Source organism: Cylas formicarius, unplaced genomic scaffold (genome assembly GCF_029955315.1).
Source record: "Cylas formicarius isolate icCylForm1 unplaced genomic scaffold, icCylForm1.1 PGA_scaffold_2__14_contigs__length_35257938, whole genome shotgun sequence".
Lineage (NCBI taxonomy): Eukaryota > Metazoa > Arthropoda > Insecta > Coleoptera > Brentidae > Cylas > Cylas formicarius.
Window position 1 is genome coordinate 6,731,713 of NW_026844319.1, and position 15,851 is coordinate 6,747,563.

Consider the following 15,851-nt stretch of genomic DNA (forward strand, 5'->3'; position numbering starts at 1 on the left):
GTAAAGAAATATTTTCAACACCCAGTCATACAATTTATCTTAGATAAACAGATTCGGCAAATCGTCTAAAGTAGAGAAGGCAAGCAAGAATAAACTCTGAACATTGGAGGATCGAAGAGTAGTCACTGATATTCCTTCCTTGCATTAAAATTTAAATGACCTCTGTGATATCGGCAACAATTCCATTTAATGTAACAAAATACCAATAACTCTCAAAATTCTCTCCTGCTACGCCTGCAAGCCTTTACTTACGACCTCACATGATATCTTAACGGAGACATTGACCGTTAGACTATGCGATCGACATTCGCTATCTGAATGGCATCCTTCCCTTGCTTTTACTTATTTAAAGTCTACTAAGTATTTTTTATTTCTTTTCTTTTGCCTTCTCTAGGGCTATATTGGAACTATTAGTTATATTGTTCTTTTAACTCCGCCTCTGGTTAATATGTTGGGTGGATCGAGTAGTTCAGCAACTGCCAGTGCCGGTCCCAAGCCGGGATAAAGGAGGAGGGTTGGGCGTAGGGTTGACAACTCTACCCCGTAAAAAGCCACCCGTCATGAAACAAGACAATATGCTCGGAATCGGACGGACCCTAGGAAACGACGTAAGCAAAGAACATGGAACCATGACATTAGGAATATGGAATGTACTCAGTTGGTATAGACCAGATGCAGCTAAAAGAATCCTAGAACAACTGAAAAAGTATAAAATAGACGTGCCAGCGTTGCAAGAAATCATGTGGCCGGAACAAGGCACAGTAATGACGGATGATTGGACAGTATTTAATGGCGGCACAGAAAGCAATAGACGCGAATTTGGAACAGGATTTGCAGTCAACTCAAAATTCCTAGGGCAAATAATGAGCTTCAAAGTGGTAAACCAACGAATCAGCAGTCTCAGTCATATCCACACATGCTCTAACAGAGGAAACAGATGAAAATCTAAAAGAGGACTTCTACGAGAAAATGGAACAAACATTAGAACTAATACCGAAGCAAGACATACTTATGCTTGCTAATACTTATACACAGCCTACACGCACAAACGAATGATAATGGTCAAAGGCTGGCAAATTTTGCAGCGGCAAACAACCTGATAGTAATGTTAACAATGTTCCCCACAAAAATACCTATAAAAAGACATGGGTAGTGGACCATGTCCTGGCAAATGCAAGGCACTCAAAAAACATATTGGATGTGAGAAGCCAAAGGGGCATGGACGGCTCATCTGATCATTTCTTGGTCAAAGTGAAAGTAAGAGCAAGAATAAAAAGCACTAAGAAGAGAGACGAACAAAGTGAAAGCAAAAGGTGGAATGTTGAGCAATAAGAAGCAATAAGTCCCAACTTCAGGAGAATCCTTGTAACGAGGGAAATGGGGTAGAAGAGTGCTGGAGTAAGATCAAGGAATTAATTGCGGGAAGCTATACGGCTCGGAAACCTGGACCATCACAAAGCAGAATGAAGCATTGCTAAGTCGCTTTGAGCGAAAAATTCTCAGGAGGATATATGGATCTACAGTGGATGAGGAAACAGGGCAATACCGAATTAGAATCAACGAAGAACTGGAAAACTTGTACAGCGAGCCACCAATCTTAAATGTTATTACAGCACACAGGCGAAGATGGTTAGGACATGTCCACAGATGCCGAAACGAACGTCTTAATAGACGTATTTGGGAGGAAAGTCCTTCCGGAAAAAGACCTCTAGGGGACCTAGACTACGATGGAGGAACAATATTACCAAAGACCTGCACACCCTGAGAGTAGAGAATTGGAGAGAGGAGGTACGGACAGAGACAAGTGGAGGCAGGCAGTACTTGCAGCAAAGACCCACGAAGGGTTGTGAGCTACAAAAGAAGAAGAAGTTATATTGTTACTTTTCTTTTCTATGCCCAACTCAATTCATAGCATTTATTGTTTTTCTTTTCCTCTTTCGTATTTTTCTTATTTATGGCTATTGTTATTACTTATATTTGGATTCACTGTTGTGACTTTAACCTATTTGAGTCCCAAAGAGCAAATAAATAAATAAATACAGGGCGTTTCATAAAAGCATGACAAGTGTCCGAGAATATCTGGGAAATCTGTTAGATAGCCCATGAAAAAATAATATATTCCTAAGGACGTAGCTGGAAATATTTAGCATAAACGCATAATTCGATTTGATATGGTGACATATGATAAAGACCTAAAAAAAATATTTTCCAGTATCTTGATCCATTTTTAATAGATTATATAAAAAGAAAAGAATTTGAACCCACAAATTGTTTAATTGTTGTGAGCAACACATTTCGCATATTATTTAGCTTCCAGCTTTCAATATGTCCTTATTATACCAAAAAGCACTTAAGTAATCATTACCCACAGGCCTTGGTAACCAATCAATCAATACAATTTGTTTAAAATACCAATTCAAATAATTAAAAGTAAATTGCTTCGTGTCTACCATTATCAATATTAATCTGCGAAAAATATATAGATTTTTTTTTATGTTTAGAGAAAAGGTGTCAATTATGTTATATATAATCGGTACGACTTGCGATGGTATAGTTGGTCATAAGAGGTCATAAGAGGTCAAGAGAGAATGTGCTTCAATATTTTACCTGATCTCACTGGTATACTAGGAATGACAAAATCCACCCATTTACCTGCCAGTGGTCTACCTTTATCTATTACGCCCCGGTGTGGTACACTCGACGGAGATAGCACCAATTACCGGATAATTACAGTAGTTGCCACTACAAAACAGGGTCGCCATTTTGAAAAACTCGAAAAGCTCTCTTTAATTATTTTGGATAAAGGACGATATCATTCTAAGCTTAATAAAAGTGTACCAAATCGACAGGAAAAGAAAAAATTATCCATTGGCTGCCCATTAAGCGGATTAATTACCCACAAATGTGACTTTGAATTGAATTGAATTGTCTAAAACTAAAACTAACCAAAACAATGAGTCGCCTATTAAAAGTAGTCTGGTTTATGAATATCCATTTTATATTATATATATATATATATATATATATATATATATATATATATATATATATATATATATACTTACTTAAACTTACAATGTCGCTTAAATTGGAACAAAGTTAGAAATTTTTTTTTTTTTAATTATTAAATGTCCAACAATAATCGGCGTTTAAGTATGGACGGGCGACTCCGAAAGCCACTCGCCCTTTCATACATGACGTGGCATTTTCAGTATATTTATCTATAGAATTTGAGGGCAGGTAAAACATTAAATCCCCGACCATACCCAAGTTCCTTTTTTGGTTTGCCTTTTTTTACGGCCAGGTGAAATTTTCAACCCCCTCGTGGTCCTAAAGTACGTATGGCATTCTTTTTGACGTTTGAAATAACTAAACGGGGAAGCGAGAAAAGCGCTAAATCATTTCATTTCGCTCCGAGTAACGAACGGCCCTCGGTAAACACCCATTTGTATTCCGGGCAGGAATTTAAAGACCTTAAAATAGAAATGTTATTGGTAATGCCTAAAGGGTGCACTATATGATGCGGGTAGGGACCGTTTACGACGTGTGATGACACCGTTCGATGGCTACGACGTTTATTAATAGGTCTGAGTTAATTGTAGTGACTAAAGGGTGTCTATGTTTCGACGTTCGTGGTATTTTGCTTCATTTTAAAAATAGATGGTTGCGGCTTTCGCGAGAGCGGGTTGTTTTGTTGCGAATTTAAAAATGCGACCAATAAAATTTCCATAGCCCTATGGTTTGCGAGGTACAGAGCGAAATTGAAAAATTGAGTTTTGCAACATTTCTCCTATCCCGGATGTCTTTTAACTTATTAAAAAGATCAAAGGGCATTTTTATCTTTTGGGAAATTTTGAAATCATGATGTAATTAGTTTTGTTCTAATTTGTTCTAATATCGAAATACACTAGTGCAATTATGAATTTTTGTGCTTTCCAGAAAACTTATAATTTCAAAAATTTTATACATAATTGAAAATAATAATAAAAACAATAACAGAGAGAATATTTTTCTACAATTAAATACATTTTTATACATTTAGTTCAAATTTAAAAGATGTTGGTGTGGATGTACCAACGAAAATAGAGGCTATTCTACATTTTATCTTAGAAGTATCTCGCACTCAACTCCCGTATTTTAAATGATTTAATGAATGATTTTTTAAGAGATTTTATGGTGAATTGAGGTGGCTTTTATTTGATGAAAATCCATTTATCAAAATAAATAAGAACTAAAAGTTCAGATTTTCACGAAATTATATATTATGACATGACAATTGTTTCGACAACACCGTGTCTTTATCAAATGTGACATTTGATAAAGACACGGTGTTGTCGAAACAATTGTCATGTTATAATATATAATTTCGTGACAATCTGAACTTTTAGTTCTTATTTATTTTGATTTTATGGTGGGTTTCTTCAGATTTCCGTTAGTTTCTTAGATATCTTGATGAATTTAAACATTTTGCAAGACGCAACAATGCGCCTTTTAACCATTATTAATTCGTGGTAATCGATTGTGTGTTAAACGGTATTGAAATCGGTATTGATTTATAGTTTACAGGGTTTTTTCAGATATTACACTCTATGTAATAGCATATGGTGTGATATAATTCTTTATTTGGTTCTCAGATTTCCCGATTTAAAAAAATATATTTTTGCTAATACTCTCCCGTCACAATCTAGTGGGGTTGCGGCAATTGTGGTAATTCTAAAAATCGTATTACTATGACATATTTGTATTAATATGTATTAAGTGAGAATAATTTTGTAATATTGCAAGGATCAATTGAAAAGTTTCCGACTTTAGCCTAAAGATGGCGGCACTACTTACTAAAAGCTAGTTTTCGAGTCGATGTGAATGTTTTCGTGAAAATGGAAAAATTGAGTATAAAAGCTGTTTTAACATATTTGTTTTTGAAACGAAATACGCCTAGGCAAATTAAAGTTGAGTTGGATTCTGTGTATGGGGACTATGCACCGTTATTTGCCACAGTGAAATTTTGGGCAGCTGAATTTAACCGAGGCCGTAAGAGCTTAGGAGATGGTGAACATTCGGGACGTCCCAAAAGTGTAACTACCGACGATAATATTGCAAAAGCTCTTCAAATGATATTAAACGACCGTCAAATTAAAGTGAGATATAGGAGAGGTTATGAAAATTTCCGAAGAAAGTGTTTCGACTTCTTTTAGGATCTGCGATCGGAGGATAAGGATTTTCGTCAAATCTTCGCTTTATCAGCTTTATGTAATAAAGGTCTATTAAAACCTGTGAAAATCCCGTGTTGCAGCCGTTGTAGATAATGAGACCGATATTTTAATGCAATGTGAGATTGCGTATTAATTTCTGGTTTTGAAATAACAAGAGCCAGTGACCCCAATAGTACCAGTTGCAATAAGTTTGGATGTAGGTTTGCGATAACGTGGATTGAAATCGATGAAAATTATATTATCGTACCGGGCAAGTTTTGGCCGAGGCTCATTGGCGTAACAAGTGTGGTGTAAGTTCCTTAATTTATAATAATTTAAATCACCATATCTTCTAAACGACTTACCAGATTACAGCAATCTCGACCTTGTTTGACTCATAATTTTTGTTACTGCTTTCAGTAAGCAAGCGTATCTTGCCCCGTTTTCTAGCAAAAAAATAGAAATCATAAAAATTGGTGAAATTCATTTTTATGAATTTAAATAAACTTTACTAAACGTAGTTCTAAAAAATTAACACTAAAACAAATGATAAAAGTGACTATCATCAAAACCTAATTTTCATCTTCTTAAAATCAATTAGGGAACAATAGTCACATAGCGAACATTAGTCACAAAATATAAATCCAAAAGGAAGCAAACTTCCTTATCAAGGTACTTTCTAAAGAAAATTAATATAAAAAAAACAATATTTCGGCATACGTTACCAGAAGTAATTTGAAAGCAATCACCGATTCGCCCTTTGGTGCAAATTTTAAACTTTAACCAATTCTTAGTGTTCGTTCCTTGAATCCTAGGAATAGAATTGCAAATTTTCCATTTGTACTTAAGTTATGCGCGTGCATGTAGAGAATTCCTACATAATTTATACCTATTTTTTATTCGAGAAGCGCATACCAAAAAATAAAAAGTTTTGCTGGCAAGCATCACTTGCTGCGCTCACTCGAAATTGCAGCAACTGATGGTTTGTCTTCTCGGATTCCGTCGCATTTCGCAACTTTTTACTTTGCGTTTAATGTTTTATCTGTAAAGTGAAAAAAAAAGTGTGACCGTAATTTTCATTTTCCAAACTTAGATATAGGAAAATAAGCCGTTCGACAGTGTAACAAGGACAACATATTTCTGCTTTTGTGTTGCTTCTGAGTTGCGCTCTAATGTGAGTAAAAACGCGAAAAATAAAGAAAATGGCTCATCTCGCTTCAAACAATTATAGAGAAAAGTCACATATTACTTGGGTCTTCACAAAATTAGCAATCCGATTGAAGTGAATGAATTATATATTTAACAATTTCTATGAAAATGATTTAGAAAATCAGTTTTGCAGTAGCTTCTTCATTACAAGGATCTTCAGTATTATTTGCAGATATTATAGCAAAGTTTTCATATTTGAATTCGTCATTAAAACCAGTATCTTCACGTTCAATGTTTGTAGTCACATTTCCAGCCTAATTGCCAGTTAAAGCGTACCTACAAATGGGATTATCAGAATTTCCTGTTGTAGGAGACATTAACCAATTCTTCAATTAGGTTAAAAAATGGTCTCCATTTCTGTCTACATAATCCTCTTCATGGAAACATTCTATCCAAATATAGCACGGTTCGCAACCAATAGAACGCCATTTTGCAGTCAGTGCATGATTTCTTATGATGCTGTGAGACAATTGATCAGGTATATTTTGAGCACATGTATATTTGGCGAAATGCTTCTTTAAGAAAATAAAATTCAGCACCTAAATCAAAATTTACTCTTGCTTTGTCAACTTTTGTTCTTCGTTCTTTCTTGTCGCTAAATTCAAATTTTTCCTTTCAAAATATTTGTCAAACATAAATCTTTGACAAAACACTTACAGTTTCTTGTCCGTGGTCATTCTTCTTCGTTAATTTGATCAATTAAATTATTTGTTCTTCTGGTCATTTTTTCTTATTTTTTTCTTTTTTCAGAATATTTGCCTAGCTTGTGAAAAATTGTTGATACAGCGCTTATCAAATATTTTTTGAAAAGTTCATAGATTCGCCATTTGATTTTTTTGCAAATAGCATTGGTGTAGCAGAAAGCTACATGCATAGTAAAAAGTGGCAAAGTAGTTTTGATTTTCCACTGATTTAATAATTTTTCGAGTTTTGTGTTTTTTTGAAAAGGCAAGTTGTCGATATTAACAACGCAGAATTGCTACAGTGCTTTCGACTATATTAAATATACCGTGAATTATATTAAAATTACGTCACATTACAAGTAATTCAAACGTAACTTACGTGGGCGCCATTTAATATCACCAAGGCAAACAATGAACGATAAAATATCGATAACGGTCCTTCTGATACGAGATGAAATTATCAACAACAATTTTCACTATTTACTTGGACTACAATCCGCGAGCAAAAATAAGTGCCATATTATTTAACACAATTTTATTACTACAAGCATTTTTCATTGACATCTTATCGGCATCATTGCATCAATTTTATTACTTTATAGATATAGTCAATTTTATGTATATTGTTTCTTCAATCATATCTTTTGGTGATATACTGTTTTTGAAAATTGAATCTAAATTTTAATTATCAATGTAATCTCGGTAAAAGCAAAAGTTTTTTTTTCAGTTTCATCAAATAGGTTTCTAAAAAGAAATTGTTAAAATATGTTGACTGCTAGTGAACCAATACATAAAATGACAAGAGCCAACCGAAATATTAAACTATATAACACTTAAACTATATAAAACTCAAAATTTGAGTTACTGGAAAGTTCATGGTTCTAATGTTCTCTAATTTTCCCTCGTTACTTTGGCAAAATCAATGACATCGATTCTTTGCGAAAGTATACGCGTTCCTCATTAAACTCGAGATCTCGGTAACGGTTGGTCCTACGGGACCACCATCAGCATCGAAAAAATGTTTTTTATCTGCTCGTTCTCCGTTCTCTGTTCTTGGATTTTTAAGTCGATAACTTCCAAGCGGTTGATATAGACGGTTCAAATTTTGCTCCTTTTAAATAGTCCGAACTGCACCACACCTGTAAAAATGGCGGCGGCTATGTTTTTTTTTTCAATTTTCTGTTTTTTTTGAACATCGCTTTGAAACACGAAAAGTGTCCGAAGTTTGAAGTTCTCGATTTGAAATTTGGCATACTAATAGAGTTTAGTTCCTGGATGCAACCTGCTGAAATTGGGGGGGTGGGGGGTACATTTAAAAATTTAAAAACTGCGTTTTCAATGATCTAAGAAAGAAATCGTTTCTTGAAAATAGTTTACGCGAACGAAGGAAATCTTGTACAAAAGATCTGCAGAATCCAATACTAAAAACTTTTAATCCGGCCAATTTTCAGAATTCAACAGGGTGTGCCCGGTATTCGCAAAAAATGAAAACTTAGCTCCTGTAGACAGCTCAAACTATTTTATTTAAGCTTTTTACCTATTGTACAGGGTGTTCGCATATTCCGTGCAATATTAGAAAACCTAATAGGTGCCCTAGGTGCATATTTAGCGATGAAATAGCAAATACGGCAAAGTATTTTTTTTTATTTTTGAACTTTTTTTTGGGTTATTTTGGTTTCCACAAAAAAATATTTTTTTAAAAATTGTTAACCCGATCGGCAAAACTCTTTAACCAGGAAACGCAGAAGATTCAGTACTATAACTATTATTTCAAGCATATTTTCGATTATATAGAGTTTTTTTTTACTATTGACAAAAATCTAAAAGACCCTGAAAATTGTCCTTTTCCAGAGTAAATCAAATTTCGTAACCCACCGAGTGCTGCTATTTTTGTATTTACGGTTTTCGTATATCGCATACGCGAAATATTTGAAAAGATCGTCTGTCATACAGGATGGCTAGATATTTCAAAGATGTATTTGTGAATCGCAGTACCGAGTGTTCGAAGTGTTTTCGGAGCGCGAGCATTGAAGATGCCAAGTGAGATTTTGGCGAAACGTCTGCAGGATTCCAGTCGGAGTTCAACGGGCGAACGGATGATATCCCGGAATATAGTGTCATCACATTTTTCCATCCGTGAATCAATACGTGAGAATATATATATATATATATATATATATATATATATATATATATATATATATATATATATATATATATATATATATATATATATATATATATAGAGAGAGAGAGAGAGAGAGAGAGACAAAGGTACTAATGACAAATGGAATCACAAATGCAGAAACACATAACAATAGAAGAGGGGATTTTCCAAATCGTATAAAACATTAGCCACTCCTAGAGAGTCAAAAAACTAAGACAAAAACTTTTATTTTACGAAAAAGGCAAAAGTTTTGAGAAATTGGACAGCAACAAACAAAACCTAATTTATTACATTTTTTCACGTCATACACAGCAGATAGTCAACGGCACCTAATTACATATCAGGCTTCATTAAATACCAACGTATATAGGTATAAATTATGCTGTGGTGGCACGTCTCTCTATTTTACGCTTAGCTGAGTAGATTAAGATAAGAATAATTATTTTGATACAACGCATCGAATTTAATTAATGCCACAATTCTAGCAAATTGTAACCAATGTTAGGACGAACAATTTCTTGTTTACCAATTTTGTTCAAATAGAGTGGCTATAGTCTATTTAAGAATTAAGAAACATCACGGCTGGAATCTCGAATGCAACTTTGATCTTAAATAGTATAAAGTATAAACCATATATTTATTACGCAAGATTTAGTTAGTTAGTTATTCTAACATTACTTATTCTTATTCTTCTCATTCTATCTATTCTTATTCTACTCATTAGTCTAAAATAAGCAATTATGTACGTGTGGAAAGTGTCATTTTGACACGTCACTTTCCTTAATCACAGTCGCTAGTCACGGTACGTTAGTAACAGGTTTGGAAGCGATTGGTTGTTTTCGATAGATTTTAGGCATTTTAGGTAGGTAGGATTTTAGGTATTTTAACGTTTGTCAATTCGCACATAACACGTTTCTCAGTATCCAAAAGTTAATGTTTTTTTTTTTCAGTTTTACCGAAAATTTATTTAATTTTTAGTTTAAATATCTTCTTGATGCCCCTTCTTGTAGTAGGGGAAAGCACTGTTTTTCTATTTGTGCTTCTGCAGACCACTATGGAATTTACGCAAAATGAATGTAATTTGATTGTGTATAAAGTGTATAAAGTGCGCTTCAAATAAGCGCTTTCCGAACTTCCAAGTCATGTTAAACTAACGGAAATACAAAAATTTGTACCGGTAACTGCGATTCACAAATACATCTTTGAAATATCTAGCCATCCTGTATGACAGACGATCTTTTCAAATATTTCGCGTATGCGATATACGAAAACCGTAAATACAAAAATAGCACCACTCGGTGGGTTATGAAATTTGATTTACCGTGGAAAAGGACAATTTTCAGGGTCTTTTAGATTTTTGTCAATAGTAAAAAAAAACTCTATATAATCGAAAATATGCTTGAAATAATAGTTATAGTACTGAATCTTCTGCGTTTGCTGGTTAAAGAGTTTTGCCGATCGGGTTAACAATTTTTTAAAAAATATTTTTTTGTGGAAACCAAAATAACCCAAAAAAAAGTTCAAAAAAAAATACTTTGCCGTATTTGCTATTTCATCGCTAAATATGCACCTAGGGCACCTATTAGGTTTTCTAACGGAATATGCGAACACCCTGTACAATAGGTAAAAAGCTTAAATAAAATAGTTTGAGCTGTCTACAGGAGCTAAGTTTTCATTTTTTGCGAATACCGGGCACACCCTGTTGAATTCTGAAAATTGGCCGGATTAAAAGTTTTTAGTATTGGATTCTGCAGATCTTTTGTACAAGACTTCCTTTGTTCGCGTAAACTATTTTCAAGAAACGATTTCTTTCTTAGATCATTGAAAACGCAGTTTTCAATTTTTAAATGTACTTTCCGAACCCCCCACCCCCCCAATTTCAGCAGGTTGCATCCAGGAACTAAACTCTATTAGTATGCCAAATTTCAAATCGAGAACTTCAAACTTCGGACACTTTTCGTGTTTCAAAGCGATGTTCAAAAAAAACAGAAAATTGAAAAAAAAAAACATAGCCGCCGCCATTTTTACAGGTGTGGTGCAGTTCGCCGACTATTTAAAAGGAGCAAAATTTGAACCGTCTATATCAACCGCTTGGAAGTTATCGACTTAAAAATCCAAGAACAGAGAACGGAGAACGAGCAGATAAAAAACATTTTTTCGATGCTGATGGCGGTCCCGTAGGACCAACCGTTACCGAGATCTCGAGTTTAGTGAGGAACGCGTAAACTTTCGCAAAGAATCGATGTCATTGATTTTGCCAAAGTAACGAGGGAAAATTAGAGAACATTAGAACCATGAACTTTCCAGTAATTCAAATTTTGAGTTTTATATAGTTTAAGTTTTATATAGTTTAATATTTCGGTTGGCTCTTGTCATTTTATGTTTCGGTTCACTAGCAGTCAACATATTTTAACAATTTCTTTTTAGAAACTTATTTGATGAAACTGAAAAAAAACTTTTGCTTTTACCGGGATTACATTAATAATTAAAATTTAGATTCAATTTTCAAAAACAGTATATCACCAAAAGATATGATTGAAGAAACAATAATTGGAAAATATTGATATTTAGTTTGAATTGAAGTAGGTTGGTGTCAAGTATCTATAGTATAAAGGTAGTTTCTGAAAACATTATGGCTTGTTTTGCAAGAGAACATTGACATGTTGCTTATTTACGGCGAAGTCAGAAAAAATCACAGGAACCTGACAATATAGAAAACAATTTTATTGCGTGAAGCGATCAAAACAAATACTTTGGCTTGTGTAGCAGTGGACCAAAGAGTGCCTTTACGCGAAATCAGTCATATTATTGTACTACCTGTGTGAAGGTGACTTTCGTAGAATAGACTTTTGTAACTCGTCCATTGAAAAGCAGACCATAATTCCTAATTTTAAAAGTTCAATTCTTTCTTTGGATGAATGTCGCGTTTGGTCTACATTCTCGCCATGAAACTAATGGTGGCAATTTTCATCATTTTCTTTAGTATTAACTTTTTGAGAACTCGATTTGTGTTTAAAGAGTTCAAAAAGTTAATGAATATACAAAAGCAACTCAATACAACTTTTTTTCTTTTATTTTTCGGATGACGAATCTCCAACCGAGTGTTGACGCATGTTTTTTGAAACCCCTTGTATATTTTTCTTCGACATAAAATTGACTATATCTATAAAGTAATAAAATTGATGCAATGATGCCGATAAGATGTCAATGAAAAATGCTTGTAGTAATAAAATTGTGTTAAATAATATGGCACTTATTTTTGCTCGCGGATTGTAGTCCAAGTAAATAGTGAAAATTGTTGTTGATAATTTCATCTCGTATCAGAAGGACCGTTATCGATATTTTATCGTTCATTGTTTGCCTTGGTGATATTAAATGGCGCCCACGTAAGTTACGTTTGAATTGCTTGTAATGTGACGTAATTTTAATATAATTCACGGTATATTTAATATAGTCGAAAGCACTGTAGCAATTCTGCGTTGTTAATATCGACAACTTGCCTTTTCAAAAAAACATAAAACTCGAAAAATTATTAAATCAGGGGAAAATCAAAACTGCTTTGCCGCTTTTTACTATGCATGTGGCTTTCTGCTACACCAATGCTATTTGCAAAAAATTCAAATGGCAAATCTATGAAGTTTTCAAAAAATATTTGATAAGCGCTGTATCAACAATTTTTCACTAGCTTGGCAAATATTCTGAAAAAACAAAAAAAATAAGAACAAATGACCAGAAGAACAAACAATTTAATTGATCAAATTAACGAAGAAGAATGACCACGGACAAGAAACTGTAAGTGTTTTGTCAAAGATTTATGACAAATTGGACAAATATTTTGAAAGGAAAAATTTGAATTTAGCGCCAAGAAAGAACGAAGAACAAAAGTTGACAAAGCAAGAGTAAATTTTGATTTAGGGGCTGAATTTTCTTTTCTTAAAGAAGCATTTCGCCAAATTTACATGTGCTCAAAATATACCTGATCAATTGTCTCACAGCATCATAAGAAATCATGCACTGACTGCAAAATGGCGAACCGTGCTATATTGAATAGAATGTTTCCATGAGGAGGATTATGTAGACTGAAATGGAGACCATTTTTTAACCTAATTGAAGACTTGGTTAATGTCTCCTACGACAGGAAATTCTGATAATCCCATATGTAGGTACGCTTTAACAGATACCACAAACTGACATCAATTAGAAAGTTACTTGAGAATATTACTAGAATATTACTGGCAATTAGGCTAGAAATGTGACTACAAACATTGAACGTGAAGATACTGGTTTTAATGACGAATTCAAATATGAAAACTTTTACTATAATAGCTCCAAATAATACTGAAGATCCTTGTAATGAAGAAGCTACTACAAAACTGATTTTCTAAATCTTTTTCATAGAAATAGTTAAATATATAATTCATTCACTTCAATCGGATTCCTAATTTTGCGAAGACCCAAGTAATATGTGACTTTTCTCTATAATTGTTTGAAGCGAGATGAGCCATTTTCTTTATTTTTCGCGTTTTTACTCACATTAGAGCGCAACTCAGAAGCAACACAAAAGCAGAAATATGTTGTCCTTGTTACACTGTCGAACGGCTTATTTTCCTATATCTAAGTTTGGAAAATGAAACTTACGGTCACACTTTTTTTTTCACTTTACAGATAAAACATTAAACGCAAAGTAAAAAGTTGCGAAATGCGACGGAATCCGAGAAGACAAACCATCAGTTGCAGCAATTTCGAGTGAGTGCAGCAAGTGATGCTTGCCAGCAAACCTTTTTATTTTTAGGTATGCGCTTCTCGAATAAAATATAGGTGTATTCCTATTCCATAAATTATGTAGGAATTCTCTACATGCACACGCATAACTTAAGTACAAATGGAAAATTTGCAATTCTATTCCTAGGATTCAAGGAACGAACACTAAGAATTGGTTAAAGTTTAAAATTTGCACCAAAGGGCGAATCAGTGATTGCTTTCAAATTACTTCTGGTAACGTATGCCGAAATATTGTTTTTTTTTATATTAATTTTCTTTAGAAAATACCTTGATAAGGAAGTTTGCTTCCTTTTGGATTTATATTTTATGACTAATGTTGGCTATGTGACTATTGTTCCCTAATTGATTTTAAGAAGATAAAAATTAGGTTTTGATGATAGTCACTTTTATCATTTGTTTTAGTGTTAATTTTTTAGAACTACGTTTAGTAAAGTTTATTTAAATTCATAAAAATGAATTTTACCAATTTTTATGGTTTCTATTTTTTTGCTAGAAAACGGAGCAAGATACGTTCGCTTACTGAAAGCAATAACAAAAATTATGAGCGTACCATTCGTTAAAATACCTATCGGCACGACACCGGACTTCACAATTTTCATGTAGTTAAAGTAAGAGAAGCGTTTTATCTTTATAAATGATGTTTGCAAATTTCAACAAAATCTGTCAAAAAACATCGCGTGCATATTTAATATTCTCAAAAGATGATCTGTGCCAATTTTCATAGAAAAATGGAATAGAAGCGGTTATCGAAGTTATAACAAGATTTAACACGCTGGGTCTTAAAAGTTAAGGGTTTTATTTGAAGGCCCCTTCCTGAAACCACTGAACATTTATAACTTGAATGTGAGATCAGTAGAATGTTTTTTGTAGCTCTTCTTCCAAATCAGATTCTACCCCAGCAGAAAGCTGAGCTTTTAAGACTAAAAACCACTATTAAATAATTTTTATTTTGAGGAGTTTCGGCAACGTACCTTCTCTCGAGGTCGTCGCTCCAAACACGGTTGTGCCAAAAAAGACCAAACAGCACATAACACTAAACAGCTTCATATCCATTTCGAGTATTCCAGTTACACAAGTTCTTCAAAAAAATAATGCTATCCCGGAAAACGAATCACTTACAAGAATCACACACTTAATCACGAACGCAAGTTTTGCGTTCCTTCGGCGCCGTTCTCGAATTTCAGCTTATCGCGAGTGAGCATCCCCGAAGAACACAGCGCGTAGACCGAATAACGTTCTCGTTACGTCTGGCGGAAAATAACCGACGGAGAGGCAAACGTTCGTCGGTGGGTCCCCCACTGCTGCGACGGCGGAGATAGCCGGCTGAGCAGGAAAAATGAGCAAAAATGCACCAGGCTACCGCAACCACACGAGGATCAACTAACCCGTTCTGAAATAGTACGAGGCGAAAAACTTTTCCGTCAATATTCCTTATATTAAGTTATCTCATAGAGGAGATGTGAATACAATAGCTATGAAGGACCACGAAAAATCAATTCTAAGTTTAAGTTGACTAAAAAATGCGGTCTGGGTCTAAATTGGATGTGCTAAATATTTATATAAATAATTTATTTATTTGGTGGTCAACGGGGACACAAAATATAGCTATAGTTTCTACGATTTGCGATTGCGTAGTAGTATCAATCCCTTGCTATTAAATAAGTGCTCCAGATTTAAACCACGAATATTGAAAACCATTTTTAAGTTAAGCGTGGTAATTCCGTCTGTACTCTGGTAGGTTCGTTCAACCGTGATCTCAGAAATAAAAAAGATCATGTGCTTTTTCTAAAAGCTAAGAATCGAGTTTTTTCCACTCTC

At 34.0% G+C, this 15,851-nt stretch overlaps 1 protein-coding gene across 4 annotated transcripts in view; it reads right to left on the reverse strand.

Moving 5' to 3' along the window:
* The window catches only part of LOC132697959 (lachesin-like), a 29,574-nt gene extending 14,277 nt beyond the window's left edge, over positions 1 to 15,297 (reverse strand). For 3 of the 4 annotated variants that reach the window (XM_060663755.1, XM_060663754.1, XM_060663752.1), the window contains exon 1: positions 15,005 to 15,296. In XM_060663755.1, coding sequence (XP_060519738.1) covers positions 15,005 to 15,086 — 82 coding nt within the window. In that variant the 5' untranslated portion in view covers positions 15,087 to 15,296. Of the gene's footprint in view, positions 1 to 15,004 lie in introns of all 4 variants that reach the window. The other variant, XM_060663753.1, reaches the window with a different exon arrangement.
* Positions 15,298 to 15,851: the final 554 nt, after the last annotated feature.